The 21,447-nt window shown below is 39.5% G+C and overlaps 1 protein-coding gene across 8 annotated transcripts in view; it reads left to right on the top strand.

Moving 5' to 3' along the window:
- The window catches only part of MEF2A (myocyte enhancer factor 2A), a 70,232-nt gene extending 49,216 nt beyond the window's left edge, over positions 1 to 21,016 (top strand). For 3 of the 8 annotated variants that reach the window (XM_089539169.1, XM_089539170.1, XM_089539171.1), the window contains exons 7-11: positions 8,211 to 8,401; positions 9,983 to 10,027; positions 12,488 to 12,614; positions 14,534 to 14,660; positions 16,112 to 21,016. In XM_089539169.1, coding sequence (XP_089395295.1) covers positions 8,211 to 8,401; positions 9,983 to 10,027; positions 12,488 to 12,614; positions 14,534 to 14,660; positions 16,112 to 16,505 — 884 coding nt within the window. In that variant the 3' untranslated portion in view covers positions 16,506 to 21,016. The remainder of the gene's footprint in view (positions 1 to 8,210; positions 8,402 to 9,982; positions 10,028 to 12,487; positions 12,615 to 14,533; positions 14,661 to 16,111) is intronic. The other 5 variants (XM_089539174.1, XM_089539177.1, XM_089539175.1 and 2 more) reach the window with 2 other exon arrangements.
- The last annotated feature ends 431 nt before the right edge of the window (positions 21,017 to 21,447 follow it).

Below are 21,447 nucleotides of genomic sequence, written 5' to 3'. Positions count from 1 at the left end.
GGGTTGAGACTAGGGTTGCATGGTGGGAATGCTTCGCTTTGGCTTGCTGAAGTATATTTTAGTAAGATAAACTTTTCTTTCCATACTGGAGCAATAATTCAAGTGGTCCTTTAAATTCATCAGAAGTGCAACTCTGTTGCATTTGAGAGCTCCCCACATATATATGTAATTGTAATTCTGGGAGTTTGGACGCTGTGGAAGGAGTCCCAACAGTAATTTCAAAGGCATTCAGATTACGCTTTGTTACTCATTTGTTAAGGCACATTATTCTGCCATGATGCTGCGATTTGCCAGTTTCTTAACTGACACATTGTGACAGGTGGGAATTAACTTCTGTCATCCTAAAAGTTTAAATTGCAGTCCAGCAAATGCATTCTGAAGAAGGACATACTTAAATTGGAATATGATCTGCTAACAAACCACAGGCATTTGTAACAATATGAACACGTTCTTTCTTTACGAAACCAATAAGCAATGCTTTATTCTTCACTTGCAATCCCATATTTTCTGTCTTTTTCACCCACGCGCCCATAGTTGAGGGTCTGAATGCCCTAAAGAGCCCCTCCGATCTTGGAAGCTAAGGAGGGTCAGCTGTGGTTAGTATTTGGATGGGAGACTGCCAACAAATACTAGCAGGTTATATTTCAGAGGAAAGAACTGGCAACAGCATCTTTGAGTGTTCCTTGCCTAAGAAAACCCTATGAAATTCATGGGGTCACTATAAACCAATAGGCGCCTTGAAGGTGTACACACACACACACACTAAGGCTAGTCATACAAATCCAACATTCGCTTTTTGTTCAGCTAGAATCCAGAGATTATAGTTGAATGGTAAAAACCACCTGAGTAAATCTGTCTGTCCGCATTAGACTCTAAAAAGAAACAGTAGTGTTGCGTGATTAACATGAATAATAGTGGTTTAAAAACCATTACAATAACACTTAAAGGGCATTCCATTGGGTCAGAGATCTGAGCTCACCTGTAAATAGTATTCTCTTTTCACATGCTGAAATGTTACTCCAGAGGAAACAGTAATTCTTAGGATAAAGAATATACTTAGACCTGTAGCTAAGACAGAAAAATGTATTAGAATTTCCTTTCCATAAGCATCAAAGGCTTCTGTAACAACAACAGCCTGAAATCACAAACATAACCATTGCTAAAGCAAACAGCAACAAAGCTCATCCACCTGTAAAAACTCCTTAGAAGGGAAAATGGTTGCCTTTGCTTTCTGTGGAGTCTTGGGAAACAGGGCTTCTCTTGTGGTCATCCCAAAGAATTGGGACTGCAACTGAAAAGTCCCTGCCTCCTCCATGGAAAGCAATCTGGCATCTGAAAGGGGTGGAATTTGAAGTATGGCTTTAGGGGGTTCTGAATTGCTATGTGGGTTTATGTGGGAGGAGAAATTTCCTTAAATAACCCAAACCTATGCTATTTAAAGATTTTGAACCACTTCAAATTGGAACTAGAAACAAATTGGCAACCAGTGAAAGCTTTCTCCAAGGATGCTTGCTCTGTTACCACCAGATGTCATGGGGAAGCTAAAATAAATGGAGAAAGCAGGGTAGGATGCAATGGGTTGGGAAATAGATAGACAGCTGCCACATTTGAAAGGCAAATGTGTCCTCATTTGACAAGGAACTAGCTCAGCATTTCACAAGGCTGCTATGTAAATAATATTGGTGCTCCAGTAAAATAAAGGTAATGCACAGGAAACTTAGGAAGCAGACTGGAAAGGACTCACAAGGTGTGAAAATTCACAGAGGACACTGTCCTGAAGGAGTATTAGCTAGCAGGCCTCACTAAGCGAGATAAATATTAAGCCTACCTGAATTTATTCTAGTCATGCATTTGCAAGAGCAATTTATTAAATTTTACACATCGTCTTAATACTTGTATTGCCCTGTTGTGGAATCCGTTGGATGAAAGATGAAACAGGTTTTTAAAATATAAATAGATATTGAGGTACTAAATAAATATTGGGGTAAGCTGAGTAAATAGTTGAAACGCTTGCTGCTTTTAGTTTTGTCTTTATATTACCCCAGAAGGCAGCCCCTTTCCCCCTATCGTCTAATCTCATTATTTGGAATAATTGCTCTTTCATTTTACTTGATCAACTAATTTTCTTTTTCAGAAAGGAAAATTTTCATGTGATTGACTCAGTAGAGCGCCTGTTTGTGTTAAAGTGCTGCTGAAAAGCTCTTTTTGGCAAGGGATGAAAACATTATCTTGATCCTGGTGCAAGACACATTAATTCTGATCCTTGATTGCTTTTGCAGATGTGGCCAATTCTGCTTCTTTCCTGACACGTTGAAAAAAAGTACACGTCACTGCTTCCAGTTATTGTGCACGCGCACACATGTCTGTATAGTACATGCATCTGCAAACACATTGTGCTGGGAAGAAGGAGCTGGCATGGAAAGGGTTAGCCAGGCTTAATTTGGGAAAGCTGCCTGACAATTACATCATGTTGTAATCATTATCTGCCTCTGGCTCCTGACCTTCTGCTGAAAAACCCTTGTGCTTTTAAGTGCCCTTTTGCTTGGGTTTATAATTTGATATGCACAAGTTTACCGAGACTGCATCACCTAAAGTTGTTTCTATGTTTTTCCAAATCCAGAGGGCTGCTCAAGTTGGGGGAATTTGTCATCCTGGAGAACATACTGTAGTCTCACACCATTATTTAGCAGAAGAGTGGTGCTGTATATTTGGTTGGTGTGTGTGTTTGTGTGTCAGACAGAGAGAGAGAGAGAAAGGAAAGAAAGAGAAAGGGAAGAAAAGAATGAATGCATGTATGCTAGCACCTCTTAGGCTGAGTATACAGTTTTGCTTTGTCCACAACCTCCTTGCTATTTTGATGCCTTATCTAGAAAATGGCCTTGCTTTCTGGCAGGCAGAGTGCTTCAGATCATTCTGGCTGTCTGAGCGAAGCAATGCACAGAAAAATCAGTTGGGGAGGGCTTTATGTCTGATAGTGCCATTAAAGGCTATGAAATGTTCTCTGAAAGACTGACAGTCCCTTGTAAGAAGGCTTCAGGAAATGACTGTATTGGGTGTGGAAGCGAAAGCAGAACTGCTTTAACACATGAGCTGCCTGCATGCTTGGAAAAGAGTAGTAAGAATCGGCTTCCAGGAGAAGAAAGGACTAATGCCCTCCGCTGATGTAATTCCCATTAAGATAAACAGACCTTCTGAATAAATATTCATGAACACATTTGCTTTGAAGAAACCTCCATGGCAATTAAAGGGGGATTGCTTCAGGTAAATATGCTTAGAGCATGGCCTTTTAGACTCTTGCACTAAAAGTCTTCTGAATAATATACAAGCTCAAGTAGTTGTTTACTATGGCTTCATTCCTTGCAGGCAGGTATCTATCTAATGGACTCCATCAAAGCAGCAGACAGTGGTGTTGCAAGAAAACCCTAATGCACAATTAACCTTGTTGGTAGCTTAATAAGAGCAAGTTGTAATATCGATCATCTTGACTTCTGTGTTGTATTAGACCTGGTCTCAGAAGTGTTGAATAGCAAAAGTAAACATGATGTATTTCGCCTCATGAAGTGTAAGGCTGTCTTTCTTAAGTAGATGTCACAAACTTCTAGGTGAGGTGTAAATGGCTGCAGATGTTCTCTGTTAAAAAGATAGTGTTTTATTGTGAAGTTGCAAGCCTTCCCATTGTCATGGTAGTTCTCCATTCACACTGAGGAAATGTGTGGTTGTGTCTTTCACTTATGTTCATTAGCACTGTTAGGGGCAGTATGGGCAGACTATGTTTGGCGGAAATCATGTGATCAGCTGTTACCTACCCTTCCTTCAGATCCTTTGAATGGTCATGTTTTGCAGCCCTGATCTTCCTCCACCCCTTTAACTTGTCAGCTATTTAGCTGTGAATGCCACTTCTTATCATGTATATCGCCGTTTCTTTGAATGCTTAAGGGAGCTCACTAATTGAGCATTGTACATGGTTGTGCAAGCTTTGACTTAGGAAGAAATCTCTAAGAGCCCTGGTCATCAACCATCCTGCTCAGGTCTTGCAAAATCAGGTATGTGGCTTCCTCGAATGAATCAATCCACCTGTAATGCAATCTTCCCTTTTTCTTACTGCCCTTCATACCGATCATTATTTTCTTTTCCATTGAATCATGCCATTTCATTATACGTCTGAAGTACAACAGCCTCAGTTTTAGTCATTTTGGCTGCTAGTGAGGGCTGAGGCCAGTCTCAGTTTTCTTCTCATTCTTGACTGGTTTCCATTTTGATTAGTGACGGAGCCAAAGTATAAGAAATCATTAACCCAATGTCTTTGTCATCCACTTTAAAAGTATGTAAATCTTCTGTTGTCATTATTTTTGTTTTCTTAATACTGTCCTATTACTCTGCTTTTGTAGTTTTTTAAATCAGTAGTCATTTCAAATCTTCGTTGTTTTCTGCTAATAATATGTTATCTGCATATCTTAACTCCTTGATATCTTCTCCCTCTTTCCTCCAAATCTAATCCCACTTTCTATATGATATATTCAGCACATAAATTTAACAGACACAGTGATAAAATGCATCTTTATCAGACCTCCTTGCCAACTGAAAATCATTCAGTTTCTGTGTATTCTGCCCTAACAGTGAGTGGCCTTTTGTCTATACATGAGGACTTCCAGTTTCTCTACCCCTTTTCATTTCTTTTAGAGTGAGCCATACTTTTCCATTATATACAGTATACAATCAAAGACTTCTCTGTAATCTGTAAACCACAGGTTGCTTTTCTTCTGAAATTATCCATTGTGGTATGAGCTTTTGTGCCTCTTCCTTTTCTGAACCCAGTTTGGACATGGGTATTTCTTGTCCCAGATATGGTAAAACTCTTTGTAGTACAATTGTCAGCGTCACTTTGCATGCATTGGAGTCTAGTACAATCATCCAGGAGTTACTGGTGTCCTTATGTCCCCGTTTTTTGAGGATTAAAATGAATACTGAGTGTTTAGAGTCTGTGGGCCATTGTTTTGTTTTTCATATTTGTTGGCAGATTTTTGTTTGAATTTGGATAGAGTCTGTCTCTGTAGCTCAAAACAGCTCTATTGCCATGCCATCTGTTCCTAGTGATTTATTTCTCCAAACACTTTGGGAGCAAATTCCACTTCGCTTTCTCAAATTGTATGTTCTTTGTCAAAAGTCTGTTCTTTGAAGTAATCTGTTAATCTTTGATTTCTTTTGCGTAGTTCTTCAGTATATTGCTTTGATCATATATATATATATATATATATATATTTGGTCTCGATCATATACTATGTTTCCCTGATAAACATTCATAATCCTTACTCTTCATTTAAATTTCCTTTGGATTTCTCAGACTTTGTGGAAGAGGTCATTTGTTCTCCCTTTTTGTTGTTTTCTTCTCTTTCTTTTCATTGGTTATTCTCTCTTGCAGGTCCTCCAGCGCAGTTCTGTGGCCAGCGACTGGCAGATGTTGACCAAAGAGTTGCCCTGGAGGACCTAGAGATTCCTAGAGAGGTGTTCTCTCCGGGTAAAAAGATTGTGAAGTTGAAGGCGTACATAGTTTTTTGCGGGTTTTTGGGCTATGTGGCTGTGTTTTGGGAGAGTTTATTCCTGACGTTTTGTCAGCATCTGTGGCTGGCAGCTTCATAAAATGCTGGTATGAAAGATGCCAGCCACACATTCTGGCGAAACATCTTGAATAAACTCTTCCAGAACACGGCCACATAGCCCAACATTTAAAAAAAAAAACCCAAACCTGTAGTGTTTGTTATTTGCGGTTATTCCATTTTCATGGGGAGCCTGTGCCCCTAACCCCAGCAAGTGTGGAGGTCCCACTGTATTGTATATCCTCAAAAGACTTACATGTATGCCAATCTGGCATCTCTTCTAGAAAAACTGGAAAACATTCCATATGGAGAAGGGTTGTAGGTCAATGGCAGTACCATATAGTCAACATTCAGATTTCCTGGGTTCATGCCACAATTAAAGAATGCAAAAGTGGTTTAGCCAGCCCCCCCCCCCCCCTTCCCTTCCTAAGTTGCCTCCATTAAATGATTTTATTATGCAGAGCACAGATGGGGTTGGTTAAATGCTTAACATCAACTCCTTAAAAATCAATTGGATGTGTTATGTAAATACTGCCTATTGGGTGACTGTGTGTGCCAACCAGCCTGCTATGACTCTTCAGTTTGGGCTTGGATTCCACATGCTGCTTTTTCCCCCTGTGGCCAGAAACAAATGCTTGACCAGATTCCCATCTTTTTCAGCCTGGTTACAATTACTGTGTGTTCTTCCACATTCAGGAATATTTACAGTTTGTGAAATGCTGTTGCTAAGCTACAGCTAAAGTGCAATTGTTCAGACATTTTAAATGCGTGTTTCCAGAGAACATTTGTATATTGCTTTTAAAAAAATGCACAAAGAGGTGGAACCTTTTTCGCAGATGTAAAAACACAGTTTGAAACTGGAAGAACCATCATTATTCAGTGCCTAAAACCATGTAGTGTTTTTCTTTTTGGAAAAGAAATTATGGAGAGTCTTTGCTCAGGAGACAGGGGCAGGACTGAGAAGAAAACCTGGAAGGGAAGATACTAAGAGGGGAAGCTGAGTAAGATGGGGTGGTGGAAACTGCACAAAATTACCACTAGTTTGTTATTCTTCCTGATAATTTTCCTGACTGTTGGGAAGCATTTTTTTCCAGACGTGGGGATGAATAATTACAATTTTCCTATCTATCCCTAGTGTACAAGGTATAACAAGTATCAAGAATTATGTTCATCTTTAAATGAATGCTAATGGAGAACAATGATAATATTGACTGAAATCCTAGTGTTATATTGCCTCTCTTTGTATAAATTTTTGTGTTTTCTAATCAGCAATTTCACTAGGAAATGAGTGAACTTGCACTCTTCCCTCCACATTTGCGGCTTTGACTTTTGCGGATTTGATTATTCATGAATTTTATTAATATGTTCTCTCTAGGAATATCTAGATCCTCCAGCGCAACTCTGTGGTCAACTTTAACCAAAAGTTGCACTCAAAGAGGTAGAGATTTCTAGAGAGAACACTCTACTAGGCATTTGTAGCTCCTTCAGCTCAATTCTTTGGTCAATGTCTGGCAGATGTTGACCACAGAGTTGCACTGGAGGACCTAGAGAGGTGTTCTCATGGGTAAAAACATAGTGATTTTGTTATTTGCGACTTTCCCATATTCACAGGGGTCCTGTGCCCCTAACCCCAGCGAATGTGGAAGGATGAGTTAACATGTCTTGTAATGACTTAAAGAGTGCATTAAACATTTTCTCTCAATGTTGTCATCCTGTTTGTAGACAGTGTTGAACTAACCAAGTGTGAGCATTCTTTGGTTGTGGTCCATTTTCCATTTATGTGCAGTTAACTTGAAGATCCATGAGATTTCAGGGTAACTGTACTGCTGGATTGGGTGCACAGCATTTTCCAGTAGGAGAGCAAATATTTAGCTTTCAAGATTTTCCTCGAGGATTTAAGTGATCTATGCCAATGAAGGTGTTAAGAGATAATGTAAGCAAAAATCATACCTGGTGTTCCCACTGTCGTCAGCATCTAATTCCTCCTTTGCTATGTGTTAATGTAAAGGACTGTGTGTCAGAGAAGAGTGCTAAGGAAACGGCAAATTCTGTTAGAGAACAGATGGCTTCAGAACATCTCTTTGACAGTTGCACTTCATTGGCAATTCAGCTGCTATATCACACTCTGAAGTGGTGTCATTTCTGCATATTGATCCCCTCCATGAAAAGGTTCTCATTTCTACCCTCCTGTTCTGATTTGTACAATATAGGGACTTGCCCCCACTTCTGCGCCCTTGTACATTAGTATTCCTAACATTTTCTAGCTACATGGAACCTTTCCTAAAGTAGTGTCTCTGATCTAGAACTGTTAATTGTTGATGATCCTGCAAAGTGCTTGAGGACATGCAGTCAAAAAGGCTGTTGGCCAAGCCTGTTTTGCATTGAGACACTCCTGACTGTAAGTTGAGCATTGACTCTGAAACAGAGTGGGCAAGTTCCTACATTACCTTCCTCCAAACCATTGGGACTGCATCCTTTTGCAGATTTCTAACAATTCTGCATTAAAATATGTCCAATGTGTATATGTCCACTAATGCAATGTAAGAATATTATTTTTTCTCTCTTAAAGGAAGTTTCTTTCTTTTTCTTTGCCCTTTTCCTCTTCACCTGCTTTAGGAAATGGCTTTGTGAACTCCCGTGCTTCGCCAGGCCTGCTTAGCAGCACTGGTAGTGGAAATGGTCTAAGCAAAGTGATGCCTACAAAATCCCCCCCTCCCCCTGGAGGGGGAAACCTTGGAATGAACAATCGAAAGCCAGATCTGCGAGTAGTCATCCCACCATCTAGCAAAGGCATGATGCCTCCATTGGTAAGTTCAACTTCTTGGCTGCTTTCTTTATGCCCAGTGTTCTTAAAAAGGGCTACTCTTGGTAAATCGTGCACATCTGTATGGCCAAAGATGTTATCCCAAACTGAATTCAGATGTTTATAGAGTGGACAGGGTTACATTCACGTAGGTTTTACAAATACTGTACTAGACTCTTTTTTGTTTTTTGAAACAATCCTAAACATCTTGCATCGTTCCTTTGCTCTTGTTGTTCTTATTATGCACCTTCAAGTTGACTCCAAATTCTGGCAAATCTGTCATTGGGTTTTTTTTTTTGGGGGGGGGGGAGATTTATTTAGAGGAAGCTTTCTTTTTAGGCTGAGAAAGTGTGACTTGCCCAAGGTCACCCAGTGGATTTCTATGGCTGAATAGGGAATTCCAGCTCTGGTCTCAGGAGTTCTAGTCCAATACTCAGAAACCTCTACACTGTGGCTCCTCGTTCCTCTAGGAACACATCAAAATATTTCTGCACTAGGTGTTCCTGCAGTTTTCTTCTGTATTATTCATCATTTGGCTATGTGTATGAGCACATTCCTCATGGGTCTTCCACTGATAAGGGTCATTTTCAGTAATATCATGGGGGAACAGCTCACAATCGTCTGTTCTCTAGAATGGACATTTCTCTGTGGCAGCCAGGCCCAATGCTTGCTCTGCTTTATTCATGTAAACATACTTTTCTCACCGAGAACGTCTTACGTTCTCACAAACTGATTGCCTGCACACTGCACATTTTGAACCTTCTTGATCTAAGCAGTGTTTTCCCACTGCAGCAGATACAGAACTGAGGAAAAAGGCAAAAGGTTCTTCAGCAAAATCGTTTATACCAAGTTTCCTAATGTGCATTAAACAGGCATAGATGACTTTTATGTGTGTGTTCATAGATTCAGAGAATCAGTTACAGGTATTCAGCCTGCTTTCGTTCTCAAAATGTAGGGCCTGAAACAGAACTTTCCTTCTTAACTCTGGGTGCTTAATTCTTGGGCATAGAATCATAGAGTTGGAAGGGAGCTCAAGTGCCACTTCATCTCTTTGCCAGTGCTAGTACCAGGCATCACATTACATGACTAGGCATGAGATGTATGCACTCTGATGCAAGTCAGAATTGTATCTTATCTCAGCTACACAATTTCTCATTTCCTCAAACTATCACAAGACTCGCTGATAAGAGTTCAGACTTGAACCTCAGTAAACCTTCAGCTTGGTTTAACTCATCATTCTGCAGAGGCTGAGTTGTGGGCTGCCAGAACAGTTTAACAGAACTAGCAGTGCTCTTTGATTTAAAATATTTACAGTAACCACAACAAACTGGCATTCCTTGAGAGCACAGGACACCACCTTTGCTCATTGAAAGTTTGGGCCAGTTGTGTATAAATTCTTTTTTTCAAGCTGGCTATCTACTCTGTTGCACATGATGCAAGACCGCTTACTGAATCACATTGTAAATTCAAAATACTAGCAAGGCTAAATATAGCTAACTCTTACAAGTATCAGCATGACTCTTTCATTCTTGAATACTGTCCTATTCTTAGTAACTGTATTATTCCTCTTGTTTGCTGAGTACAGTCGGAGGAGGATGAATTGGAGTTGGTGAGTCTGGGTTCCTACTTGGTATGAGACATCAACATCTGGAGAGCTTTCGTGTTAACTGTGTATGGTGTAACTTAAGACCAATGTTCCCTTTGTGCAGAAAGAACCATTGCTTAGTTTATCATAACCATGTTGAGCAAACATGGAAATTAATAAACCTTACCCAGAGAGTTATTTTTTTGAATGTGCTGTTGAAAAGGGAACATTGGGATGGAACCTCTAACAGCAACTGCTCCCGCCAATGAAGAACCTTTGAAAATTCTGTAAACAAAACCTTATATTGTGTCACTTGTTTATTTAGATAGGGACTTTGCTCATAGAGTTCCTCAAATTGTAACACAGATCCTGTGCTGCTGCTTTTCTTCTTTGAGATTACATCATTCTGGATGAAGTCATCCTTCTAGAGATGAAGTTAATTTCATGCTCTACAAGAGAAGCAAACCACAAGGGTCTTCCCTGTTTACTCAAAGAAGCATTCATCTGCAAGATGGTTTTTTTCTCTCTCTCTCCCCCTTGCTTGAAAAAACATGCTGGCCTTTCAAAAAGGCCTTTCACCAAAAATTTCATGGCATTTGCTTTCTTATAAATCTAAAGATCACTTTTTTCTTCTTTGTGATGCTACCCAAATTACGACAGTTTTCCCCCCTTCTTTTTTTATTGGCACTAGTGCTGTCATTTCAGAAAGAGCATGATGAAAAACTTGGGGAGACCTGATTGCAAAGCCCTTTTATTGTTTTGCAACAATTTAAACCCAGACCGGTTGCTGATACGGGGCTCTTTGCATGAAAGCATGGGATTGCTGTGTTTTGTCTTGTGTTTCTTTATTTGTTTTGGTGAATGCACCCTGTTGGCTACCGTGGTGTGTGTTAAAGTGAAAACATAATGTCTAGTACAAGATGTTGTCCGGTTATCAACAACCTGTTGCTTATTGCTTCTATATGAAGTGCCAGTGATTATCAAAACTCCTATAATTTGCACCTGAGCTCCATTTCCCAAGGGGAACCAAAGAAAGGAGGGGCACCGTTACATAGTCATTGAGCCATATTCCTATTGTTTACTTTGTGGAGGATATCCTGTAGTTAGGTAGGTAACCTTGCAATATGCATTTCTTTGGCTACTTTATGCATACGCATTAGATTGTATGTGCAGTAGACCCCACAATATGTGAATAAACCTGTATATGGGTGGGTCATTGAATGATTTTTTTATCTTGCTTTTCCATTTTTAAAAAATGTGCAATGCGCCCATGGTGAAATACGTGTCTCCACATCACATGGTGTGGGAGAAAGGGCATGTATGGTGTCTCTTTCAATATGTCAAAAGTCTAGTGTGAAGTGGCTTTCAAGTTTTCCTAGACAAAGATGGATTTGTAGTCTAAAACTATGGGAGGCGATTGCCCTCTGGTGGTGTGACTCCGACTCAGAGAGAAATACGCAGCCGGCTAAAAACAATTAAAAGGCCTCCTTCAAACAACTAGGTCATGTGTTTATCACTGGAACTGAAGCTAGCTAGGGCTGGTTCTCTCTGTATTGTGGCTCTAGGCAAAGATTTAAGTATGCTGCCCTCATGGTACATCTTTTCTTTCTGCACTGGGGTTGGAGTTATGATCTCTCCATGGCATTACTTGTTTTTAGTCATTTCCCCCCTCCCCTATTAGTGAAGGGGATAAGAGGAAGAAATCAAGATTGGGGAAATAATATCAGGGGGTTGGGGCAACACCCCTATCACAGATTTTGATGATAGAGGTAACATTTTTTCCTGTTCTCTTTATGTCTACTCCCACTTCACAAGGTTGTGCAGATTGGTCCAGTGTCTCTTGAATTCTTCTTCCCCAGGGAGCCCTCTGACTTAGCTACTGGGCTGAGCTGGTACCAAACCTAGTTTTTTAAACAGTTTTGAAACAGTTAAGACAGTGGCATTTTATCCAGCAGTATCTGCAGCAGCATCTTAGCAAAACAAGCAAATAGACAAAAACAACAACAACAAAAACCCCAAACCCTTAAGCTTTAATATACTGACCTGAATTAGTCTTGGGTCATCTGTAGAAGGTTTCTTTAAACGATGTTTGGTTGAAGACATGCTCTTAGCAAGGAGGATAACTTGAAAGAGTTTCACTTTTTAAAATGCAATTATATTAATGCTGCTGCATATAAGGCACAAAGTTAAGTACTCTGAATAATACTACTTAAGAGCTTTCATGCTGCCAGCAACTCCATGAAGAATGATCAGATGGCAATGAGTATGACTGGTCCAAGGCCAGTCATTGCATACCTGCCCTGAACTGACTCTATTACTCTGTTCATGGATGAGAACAACTTAAAAATTTTCTTCCCTGGACTGTATCTGCTCCTAATAAATGCTGTACAAAATCCATAGGCAAGGCGGAAGTGTTATCTAGTCCAGTGTGTGCTTGACTTAACTGTGCCCTTTTAAAAATAATGTTTTATTTAGTACATCTGTTCTTCTGTTAACTATTTACAGAACACACAACGGTTAAGCAGTTCTCAGTCTACACAACCTCTTGCAACACCAGTTGTGTCTGTGACAACTCCAAGCTTGCCCCCACAGGGACTGGTTTATTCTGCCATGCCCACCGCCTACAACACTGGTAAGTTTTTCAGTGGTTGGCTTTCTCTTTAGACCCATTTCTTTAGGAAAGATGTTGAGAGGATTCTAAATCTTTAGTTCAGCCCTATCTCTGAGGTGTTAATTTGATGTGCCCTGGGAGGTTTTTTTAATGCTTGCAAACATATAGGAATTCTCACTTTTAACCATCTAAATTCGGCTTTTTCCTGGGGCTAGATAGCAATAGCATTTACATTTCTATTCCGCTTAGTAATGAACTCAGCACTCTCTAATCGGTTTACAATCTGTAAGCCAGTTGCCCTCAACAAACTCATTTTACTGACCTATGAAAGCATGGAAGGCTGAGTCAACCTTGGAGCTTGGGATCGAACTCACAATGTTATGGCTTTAATACCAGCATTTAACCACTGCGCCACCAGAGCTCCTTACCCAAAAGAGTAAATATGGTACAAAACAAATAAAACAGTACAACACATGAGCAAAAACATGAGTCAATAGAAACTTTAATAAAGACTAATTGTTCAGAACCCTGGGAAAATATTATGCTTTCCTGGCAACAAGCCATAAAAAATGTAGGCACCAGATGTGGAAAGAGCATTGTGCAGCTGGGAAAATGGCCCACCCTCACCTGCAGTCTAAAGTGATACACTCCACAGTGTGCCAACTTGTTCTTCATAATACGTTGAGCAGCTGTTTGAGCCTACAAGGAGACTCACTTTGCTTTTTAAAATATGAAATTTGCTAGATAATTTCATTACTCACTGATGAGAATGTGATTGCATTTCTAAAGATCTCGATCCAAATTTGCAACATCTTTTGCAACAAACTACCATAGCTACATTGCAAAAGTTAAACTTTATAAAAACAAACAATTGTGTTATATATATATATATATATATATATATATATCTCAAAACCCCAAAATATTTTGGAGCGGTCTAAAAAATCAAATGACATGTGTACATTTATATGTAAGTCTAATGCCTCATGTTTGTGGTGTAGACACTGGAATCCAGTCAGTTCAGTTTTTGCTCCCCAAACGCTAGCCTCTCTGGCAATGTTGTATTGGACTTCTGTGACATTGTGCTGTATGTCTTACTCTAAGTACCTACTTGCTGGCACAGCAAATTTGTAGGGATGACCTCCTAGCAGTTGCATAATCAGGCACTTTGAGATTATGACTACTAGAAGGGAAAATACAACTTGGTGCCTGAAAACCAATGTTAAAATACAGCTGACAAACTTTGATATTATTTATTAGATGTCCATACTTCTTTAAATGGCATTCAGATCCTTGTTTCAAGAAGTATCTGACTCCACATGTTATGATTTAGTGTCCCTAGCTACAGACAACTGTGGCTGTCTCACAGGACACATTTTTCTTCATTTTCTTAAATTTAAAACTACAAAGCCACTAATACAAGTGTAAGAGGTGTTTAAAAATGCAGGGCCATCGTGGCCTCTCTAGAGAAGGAGATCCAAAATGTGGGAGCAGCCATCAAGCAGGCCCTCTCCCTTGTTCCCACCGAATGAGCCTGAGAAGGCCATGGGACAGAGAGGACTTCTTCCTTGTTTAGAGAGAAGGGTCTTTCCAATCTTGGGTGCTCTAATGGGCTCCAGCAACATAAATGAAATACCAGCATTAGAAACAGGGGTTCTGTTTGGTCCTGGCCTAGTTGACTCTTGAGTAAGTACTAAACATAAGTGGTATTTAATGATATGTAACACAACCTTCAGTCTTTAGGTAGCCCTAGCAATGCGAGATTGCAGTATTTCAAGCAGGATCAAAGACAGAAAATATATCACTAAACACCTTGAGAGTTTTTATGTGAATTCAAGTATCTGACCTAAAACATTCTATTTGATATTGAGTTGGTGAAAGTGAAAAGCTTAAACTTTGTGATGAAAAGAGGTTTCCTCCTCACTTGCTTCCTCTTTCAGATTATTCCTTGACTAGTGCAGACCTGTCAGCCCTGCAGGGATTTAACTCCCCAGGAATGCTCTCATTGGGACAAGTATCTGCCTGGCAACAGCATCACTTGGGGCAGGCAGCCCTCAGCTCTCTTGTGTGAGTAGAATATCTCCCCCCACCCCAGGAAAAGTTGTCAGTTTCTGCATTATGTCCAGTTGTGCACATCTCCTGTTTAGTCCCAAATAATGTCCAGGCTTGGCCCTATTTGGCCAGGGACAGTGTTTTTACTTTTTAGTTTTCAGCAGATTGGAAATATGTTCCTCTTCCTCGGTGAAGATTTTGATTTATGACTTGCAGCTAAGGGGCGTTGGAAGGAATTTTGTAGGGAAATCCCTGTGCACTTACTTGACCATTCACTGTCCCTTCCTGCATGCAAATAGCAATGTTGTAATCTTCTCCTTATTTGAATAAATAAATGAAACGGGCATGAATTTAAAGACAGGGTTACCAATGCAGTGCAACACAACACTTTGCTTAAAGTTTCTGGATGCAGTTCTGCTTTGGAACACAAAAGTGATGACTCAAACCACTCCAGTTGCTTTAAAGGAGCAGCAGCAAACAGCACTCTGGAAACTCATTGCTTTTTAATCCCTCCTTGTTTGGAATTTTTTTTTTCCTTTATAAGAGTGCCAAAATGCAGGCTGGGGAAAGAAAAGTGCCAAATACCTTGTGTTTGACATGCTTCTAGTAGTTGAATGCATGGTTGCATAATAACAGCAAAACACCCACTATTTCATTTCCAGTTAGGTGTGTGTTTTAGCACCTTTCCTATGTATTTCTTATATCTCTTCTCAAATTATAACATGGTCACATTAACTTGGTCTTGGCGGTTACTGGGAACACAATAATAGCAACTCCCAACTATTGGTTTAATGTAGTGTGTTGGGGTGTACCATGGTATCCCAGGTCTTGGTGTAGCAGGAACATTCATTGTGCATAGTCATTGGACACAATGATATTTCACACCAAATCATGGTCTATGTTAGATGTTGCCATGAATGGGACCCACAAATAACCAACAAAACCATTTTTGGCTTTCCCCCATTTCTGCCTTGAGTCTCGTGACCCTTTTGTCACCTACTATTTCACAGTAGGCAGCTGGGGAAACAAGTCAGATAGCCATGATTCTGTGTTTGGGAAGAATGACAAACTGTGGTGTAAGAAAGTCAGAGTTTGTAAGCAAATAGCAAACCACACCTTTTAGTCGTGCTTTATGGCTGGCTAACAAAATGTGTTTTGTTTTCAGGAAATACCTTTTGAAACAACACAGAACTCAAAGCAGCACAACGTGGCTTTTCGTTCTGTACAATTCCAGCTTTGTATCTTGGCATCCATATGTGCTTCTAGCTTACTTTCAGCTCAGGGTTGATCGAGTGATTTTGCTTTTCTAGGTCCATGTTCCCTCTCTTTCTATTTGCCTTATTAAATTTAAGATGGTAATCTCCTTCGTAAAAAGGTTATGCCTTTTTTGTAGTCTTACTTGGTAAGCATCGTAAATAATATTTTCTTTCTCTCCTTCCCCAAATCCAACTTTCATTCTTTATTAGGGCTGGAGGCCAGTTATCTCAGGGTTCCAATTTATCCATTAATACCAACCAAAATATTAACATCAAGTCAGAACCGATTTCACCTCCTCGAGAAAGAGTGACTCCGTCCACGTTCTCACAACAACAACAGCAGCAGCAGCAGCAGCAGCAACAACAACAACAACAACAACAACAGGCACCGCAACAACAACAGTCTCAGCAGCAGTCACGGCAAGAAATGGGGCGCTCTCCTGTTGACAGTCTCAGTAGTTCCAGCAGTTCGTATGACGGCAGCGATCGGGAGGACCCAAGGAATGACTTCCATTCGCCAGTCGCTCTGGGGAGACCCCCGAATTCAGAAGACAGAGAAAGCCCGACAGTAAAGCGGATGAGAATGGACACCTGGGTGACCTAAGCTCCCAGTCCCTACTTTTGTTTCTATTTTTGAGTTATACCAATGGACAGTCCTGACATATCTAAATTTATAAATAAGGACATGAAATAAATATTTATATGTATATACATACATGCATATATATCTTTGTATACATATATATGTGTGAGTGTGTGTAGCAAAGACACAAAAAAAGAAAAATCAGCAGGCACTTAATACCAACTCCTTGTATAGCTGCAGATGCCCCATGGTTTAAAAGATAGAAGAACCCTTATAGGCAGTGGTCTAGTCTGGTGGCACTTAATCTAGACTTTGTTCCTTGAATAATGTTTTGCAAAAGAAATGTACCCGTTACGTAATTTACCAAATTAGATGGCAGAACCGTGAGGACTTTCCTGTAGTAGTGTTCCCATGTGTGTTTTCCAACAACTGTGTGGTACCCTGTAGTTATAATTATGCTTTGTAGCAGCAGAGCAGTAGGAAAAGAAAGCAATACTGTACATAGAATGACCTCTATATTACCCAATCTAGCATGGGTCTCTCTTGCAAAGGGTGCATGGAGAAGGGCTGGCGTTATTTTAAAAACATACCCACACACACACACACCTGTTTTTGCACGTGCAAAAAATAGTGGTTCAAATACAATTTTTAAAACCGTGTGTGTGTGTGTGTGTGAGAGAGGGAGAGAGACATAAATAAAAGTGCATGAAATATTCAGAAGATATTAGCCTAGAAGATAGTCCATAATGAAAATTTTAATATATTAAGTTATAATTGGAATATGTTTTAAAAGCTCTTTCTTACGTTCCTCCGACCTTTTTTAAAATATAGAAAAACAGTTTTAGCTCGTGTATATTTTTTATTAAAAGAAAAAAATACCCTTCTTTGAAGACTATATGGAAAAATTATATACAGTACTTTTGAACACATTCTGCTATGAATTATTTATACAAGCCAAAGCTGTACGGTGTAGCTTTTTTTGGTAGAGAATAAGTCTAACTTGGTCGTTTGTTTGTTTTTTACTGTCTGTCGCTTTTTGGTTTTAGGGGAGAAAGGAAGGAAAAACAAAACCTTGCAGGCAGAACCTTGGGGAAAAATAAGCCATGAATACTTATTATTCTATATGTAAATTAAAATTTGAGCCAAACGTTGTGTATATAGCATCTTAAATATATTATCACCTTTTGGTGTAAGTACGTATGTATTGTACGTTCACCAGATTTAAAAAAGTATATTTTTGTGGATTGACGCCGACTTGAAGAAAAAAGAAAAAGGCGAGGTCCTTATTAAGTAGAGTATTCACTGTTTAATATTTACTATTTTGTTCAATATACTGTACTTCCTTTTGGATTTTAATTAATATTATCCAGATTTTTTCAGAGGGTGTTTTAAAACGGGGCCGTCCCCCCTCACTGGTGGTGAATGTGTGTTGTTAAAAATTGTACTCTCTATCTCTCTTTTTTTTTGGTGCCGTATGGTAAAACTTCATTATACATTTTATAAATATATATATATACATATATGTGTATATATACATATATAAATATATGTATATAGATAGCAAAGTGATAGCCCCCCTCTGCGATTCCCTCCACGGAAATCCAGCATCAAAGTTCGTTCTGCATAAATAGGAAAAGGTGTCGTAACATGTTTCTAAGGCATTATATAAAGCTGCCTCTTTTGATCTGGGTGGGTGGATGTTTTTGTCCCTCATCATTGCTGAAGCAACGGAAACATACACAGAGGAGCAGAGAAGGGTTTTGAAATGGTGTTTGGGTTTAGGACAAAAAAGTCTTCTGGCATCTTTTTAAAAATGCCCAAGTGTGTAGCTTATTACTTTTGAACGTGTTGCTTCTGCCTCAGGTTAAAATCTGCTTCACAGGGCTGCATGAATTATTAGTCATTGGATAAATGTTTACTACAAGGAGATGTGAGCCAGCCAAGGCGCATCCGTGGCTTGTCTGCATATCCAAAATAGATTTCATAACAGGCATCTTAAGACCTGAATACTTTCAGCACTCAACTAAAATACCCATTGAACCAGATATTGAGTCAACTGCTATGTAAATCTCATTGATTCTGTAGTTCTTCTCTAGTTGGGACTCCCAGTAAGATCCAGGGCTTAATGTATAGATTTTACATTTTCAAGGCCAAAGCAGATGTGAAATGTCTTTGTACTGCTAGTAAATAAGGCATTTAAGGCAAACAGCATCTGTGGAGAGGGTTTATAGTTATTGGGATTGCACTATATAGATCCACACCTCTTTCTCTACTACTGCAGTCCTGACATTCCTCCAGAGCTGTCTTTAATGTCTGTAAAATGTAAACCACATCATGTATGGTCTCATGGGAAGGTGGTATTCTGTCAAAGATAAAGGGTAAGCTTTTCCCTCTATAAGATTCTTTCATCTACCCTCTCCCTCATCGATGTACAAACTGTACATGCTGCTAGAAGACTGTTTTCTGGCTGGATCTACAGTATTTTCATTTTTTAGAAAATTGTGTGTGTGTGTGTGTGTGTGTGTGTGTGTATTCCCTTCATAATTCCTCAGCATTGCAAAGACCCCATAGACACGGGGTACAGCCACATTTCTTGATTGGGTTGATGAGAAAATGTGTCCATGTTCGGTCAGCTCACTCGCCTATCCCAAACACCGCTTCATAGATCCTTCTGATGCTTTCAAAGGGTATGTTGCCAATCACTATTTATGCACCTACATGAACTTTGCTGTACATTTGAATGGGAGTTCTACATTTCACATTTACTGTCTGATTTCTTGTGTGCCTTAATGAGATGGCTTTGCTGACTGTATCTCAATAGTCTTTATTCCTATGCAGGTTTGTAAGGAGTTACATCACTATACATTTTTTCTTAAAGAGAAGAATTTTTTAAAAAGGCTTGGGCTTTGTACTTGAATCCAGCCAACCAAATGTGTTTTTGTTTTTGTTTTGTTTTAAAAAAAGAAACATGCTTTCAGAATCAGACTGTTAACTTTTGTCCCATCTCCTTGTCCTAGGGATCAGGCCCTCATCTCCGTGTCGGGAGAATTTCTCATCGTGAAAATAAAAATACTGACTTTAAAAAGGAAATAAATTAAACACTAATAATGTAACTGTAAACATTTTGGATATCTCACACCTTGATCCTTTAGGTAAGGTTAGTTGCGACAGTATGCGGGATTAAACTAGCAGCATCCTTCAGTTGGCATGTGAGTGAGTCAGTGTTTCTATACTGCCATTATGCTATACCTATGTACCAAAATGATTTGGTTTTGCACTGAAGCGGCTAGCAGTGGTAGCAGAGACTGGGTGGGTGGGTTGCGGAGGCACAGGCAATAATCCAAAGAACCATTCAGCTAGTTCCACATACATGAAATAGCTCTGGGCTTGTACCTTGAGCTGTCATGCTTAGATAAACACTTTTGAAACATGAAGGGGGGTTTCTGCTATGCCTAGAAAGGTGGGGTTTTTTGGGGGGGGATTGGGGAAGGGGGTTCTCTTTAATGGTGCAGTGAAATACTGGCCATTGGCAAGGTCCTCAGCTTTGGCATTGACAGCCCTAAGGCCCAGGATTTTAGCAACACATTGATACCGACCCGAAATGTAAGGAAACATGTGGTACCTTGGGTTGGGCTTTCATTGCTTGAAAGAGTCCTTAATGCCAAGCTCTCTGCTTGTGAAAAGGTAGGCATATCAAGCATGTTGCCTTTTCATATTCAGGGGGCTGATAGATCCTGAGGTGCTACTGGCTTTGTGAGGGGGGCATATAATGTGTCTCGCTCAGGTTGGGATTTGTTTGGGGGGGGTTGCCTTTAAAAACGACAGCCCTGAAAACAAAGATTAGTGGCGTTTAGGCCAAAAGTGCTGCAGATTTACATCTTGCACAAATCCAAGTTGTTAGAATGGAGTGTTGTGTGTGGTAGACATGGCAACACTGACTTTGATTTGGCATGCTCTAATAGCCAATATTCCTTTTTTTAATAAAAGAAGGCATGTAGGAAACGTTTTAGCTCTAAAGGACACTAATGCTTTGGCGAGTGTAATGTGCGCACAAGAAATACATAGTAAATAAGGAACATAAATGACTCCTGCCAGATCAAACATGGGAAGAAGTTTGAAATTTAGAATGTGAAAGACTTAAAATATATATTAGAAGTTTCCCTCACTTTGCTGTGCAAGAAAACACTGCTTTGCTATATTTAAAAAAGAAAAGCTTTTTTTAAAATAATAAAAAAATATATGTACTTGGTAAATGTTTGTAGTCAACAGTTCACAGATGAAGCTGTTTGCGGTTAAAGCCGCCTGGCGGCACAAGCTGGACTTTGTTGCCATCTTTGAACGAATCTTTAAAGGAAAAAAAAAAGTTAAGTTAATCTCTTTTTCCCTGAATGTGGTGTTTTTTCTTCAATATACAATAAATATTCTAGTGAACTTTTTATCAAATGGTTAAGAAAATGCTAGAGGTTGTTGTAAAATATTTGTATCTTGCATTCACTAAAGTAAAAATACTGGCTTTTACTGTGTACTTCGGACTCTCTCATATTTAGAATGGAGTTTCCTTGATTTCCACAACCCAGCTCTATTTTCTGATGCCGTCAGTGCCTAAAATCGGTTGGTTTTGTTGTTGTTAATGCGTTCTTTTCCCCTGTAAAGATCCATGCTTAGTAAAACGAAGGACATACTTGTAAGTATTTGAATTTTGAGCAGGTTAAATGGCATGAGAGATGCAAGAGAAATTATTTCCTATCAGCTAAGTTGCGATCATCTAAAGAAATAATATTAATCCCTTTTCAAACATTTGTCTTAACTCTGTATTGTTTCCTCTGCTATTGTGGCAGATATTAGACGCACCCTTCTTTTGCCATAGATATCCTTGTTCAGGAGATGGTGCAAAACCTACTTTAAATTCTTTTCGTCAATACTGAAATTTGGTTGTACGGTGGAATGAATTATATATATACTT

The sequence above is a fragment of the Sceloporus occidentalis genome, unplaced genomic scaffold (assembly GCF_023333645.1).
Source record: "Sceloporus occidentalis isolate IW3139 unplaced genomic scaffold, rSceOcc1.0.p SCAF_9, whole genome shotgun sequence".
Classification (NCBI taxonomy): Eukaryota; Metazoa; Chordata; class Lepidosauria; order Squamata; family Phrynosomatidae; genus Sceloporus; species Sceloporus occidentalis.
The sequence above is the reverse complement of the archived record's forward strand: the minus strand, read 5'-3'. Positions and strand labels throughout refer to the sequence as shown.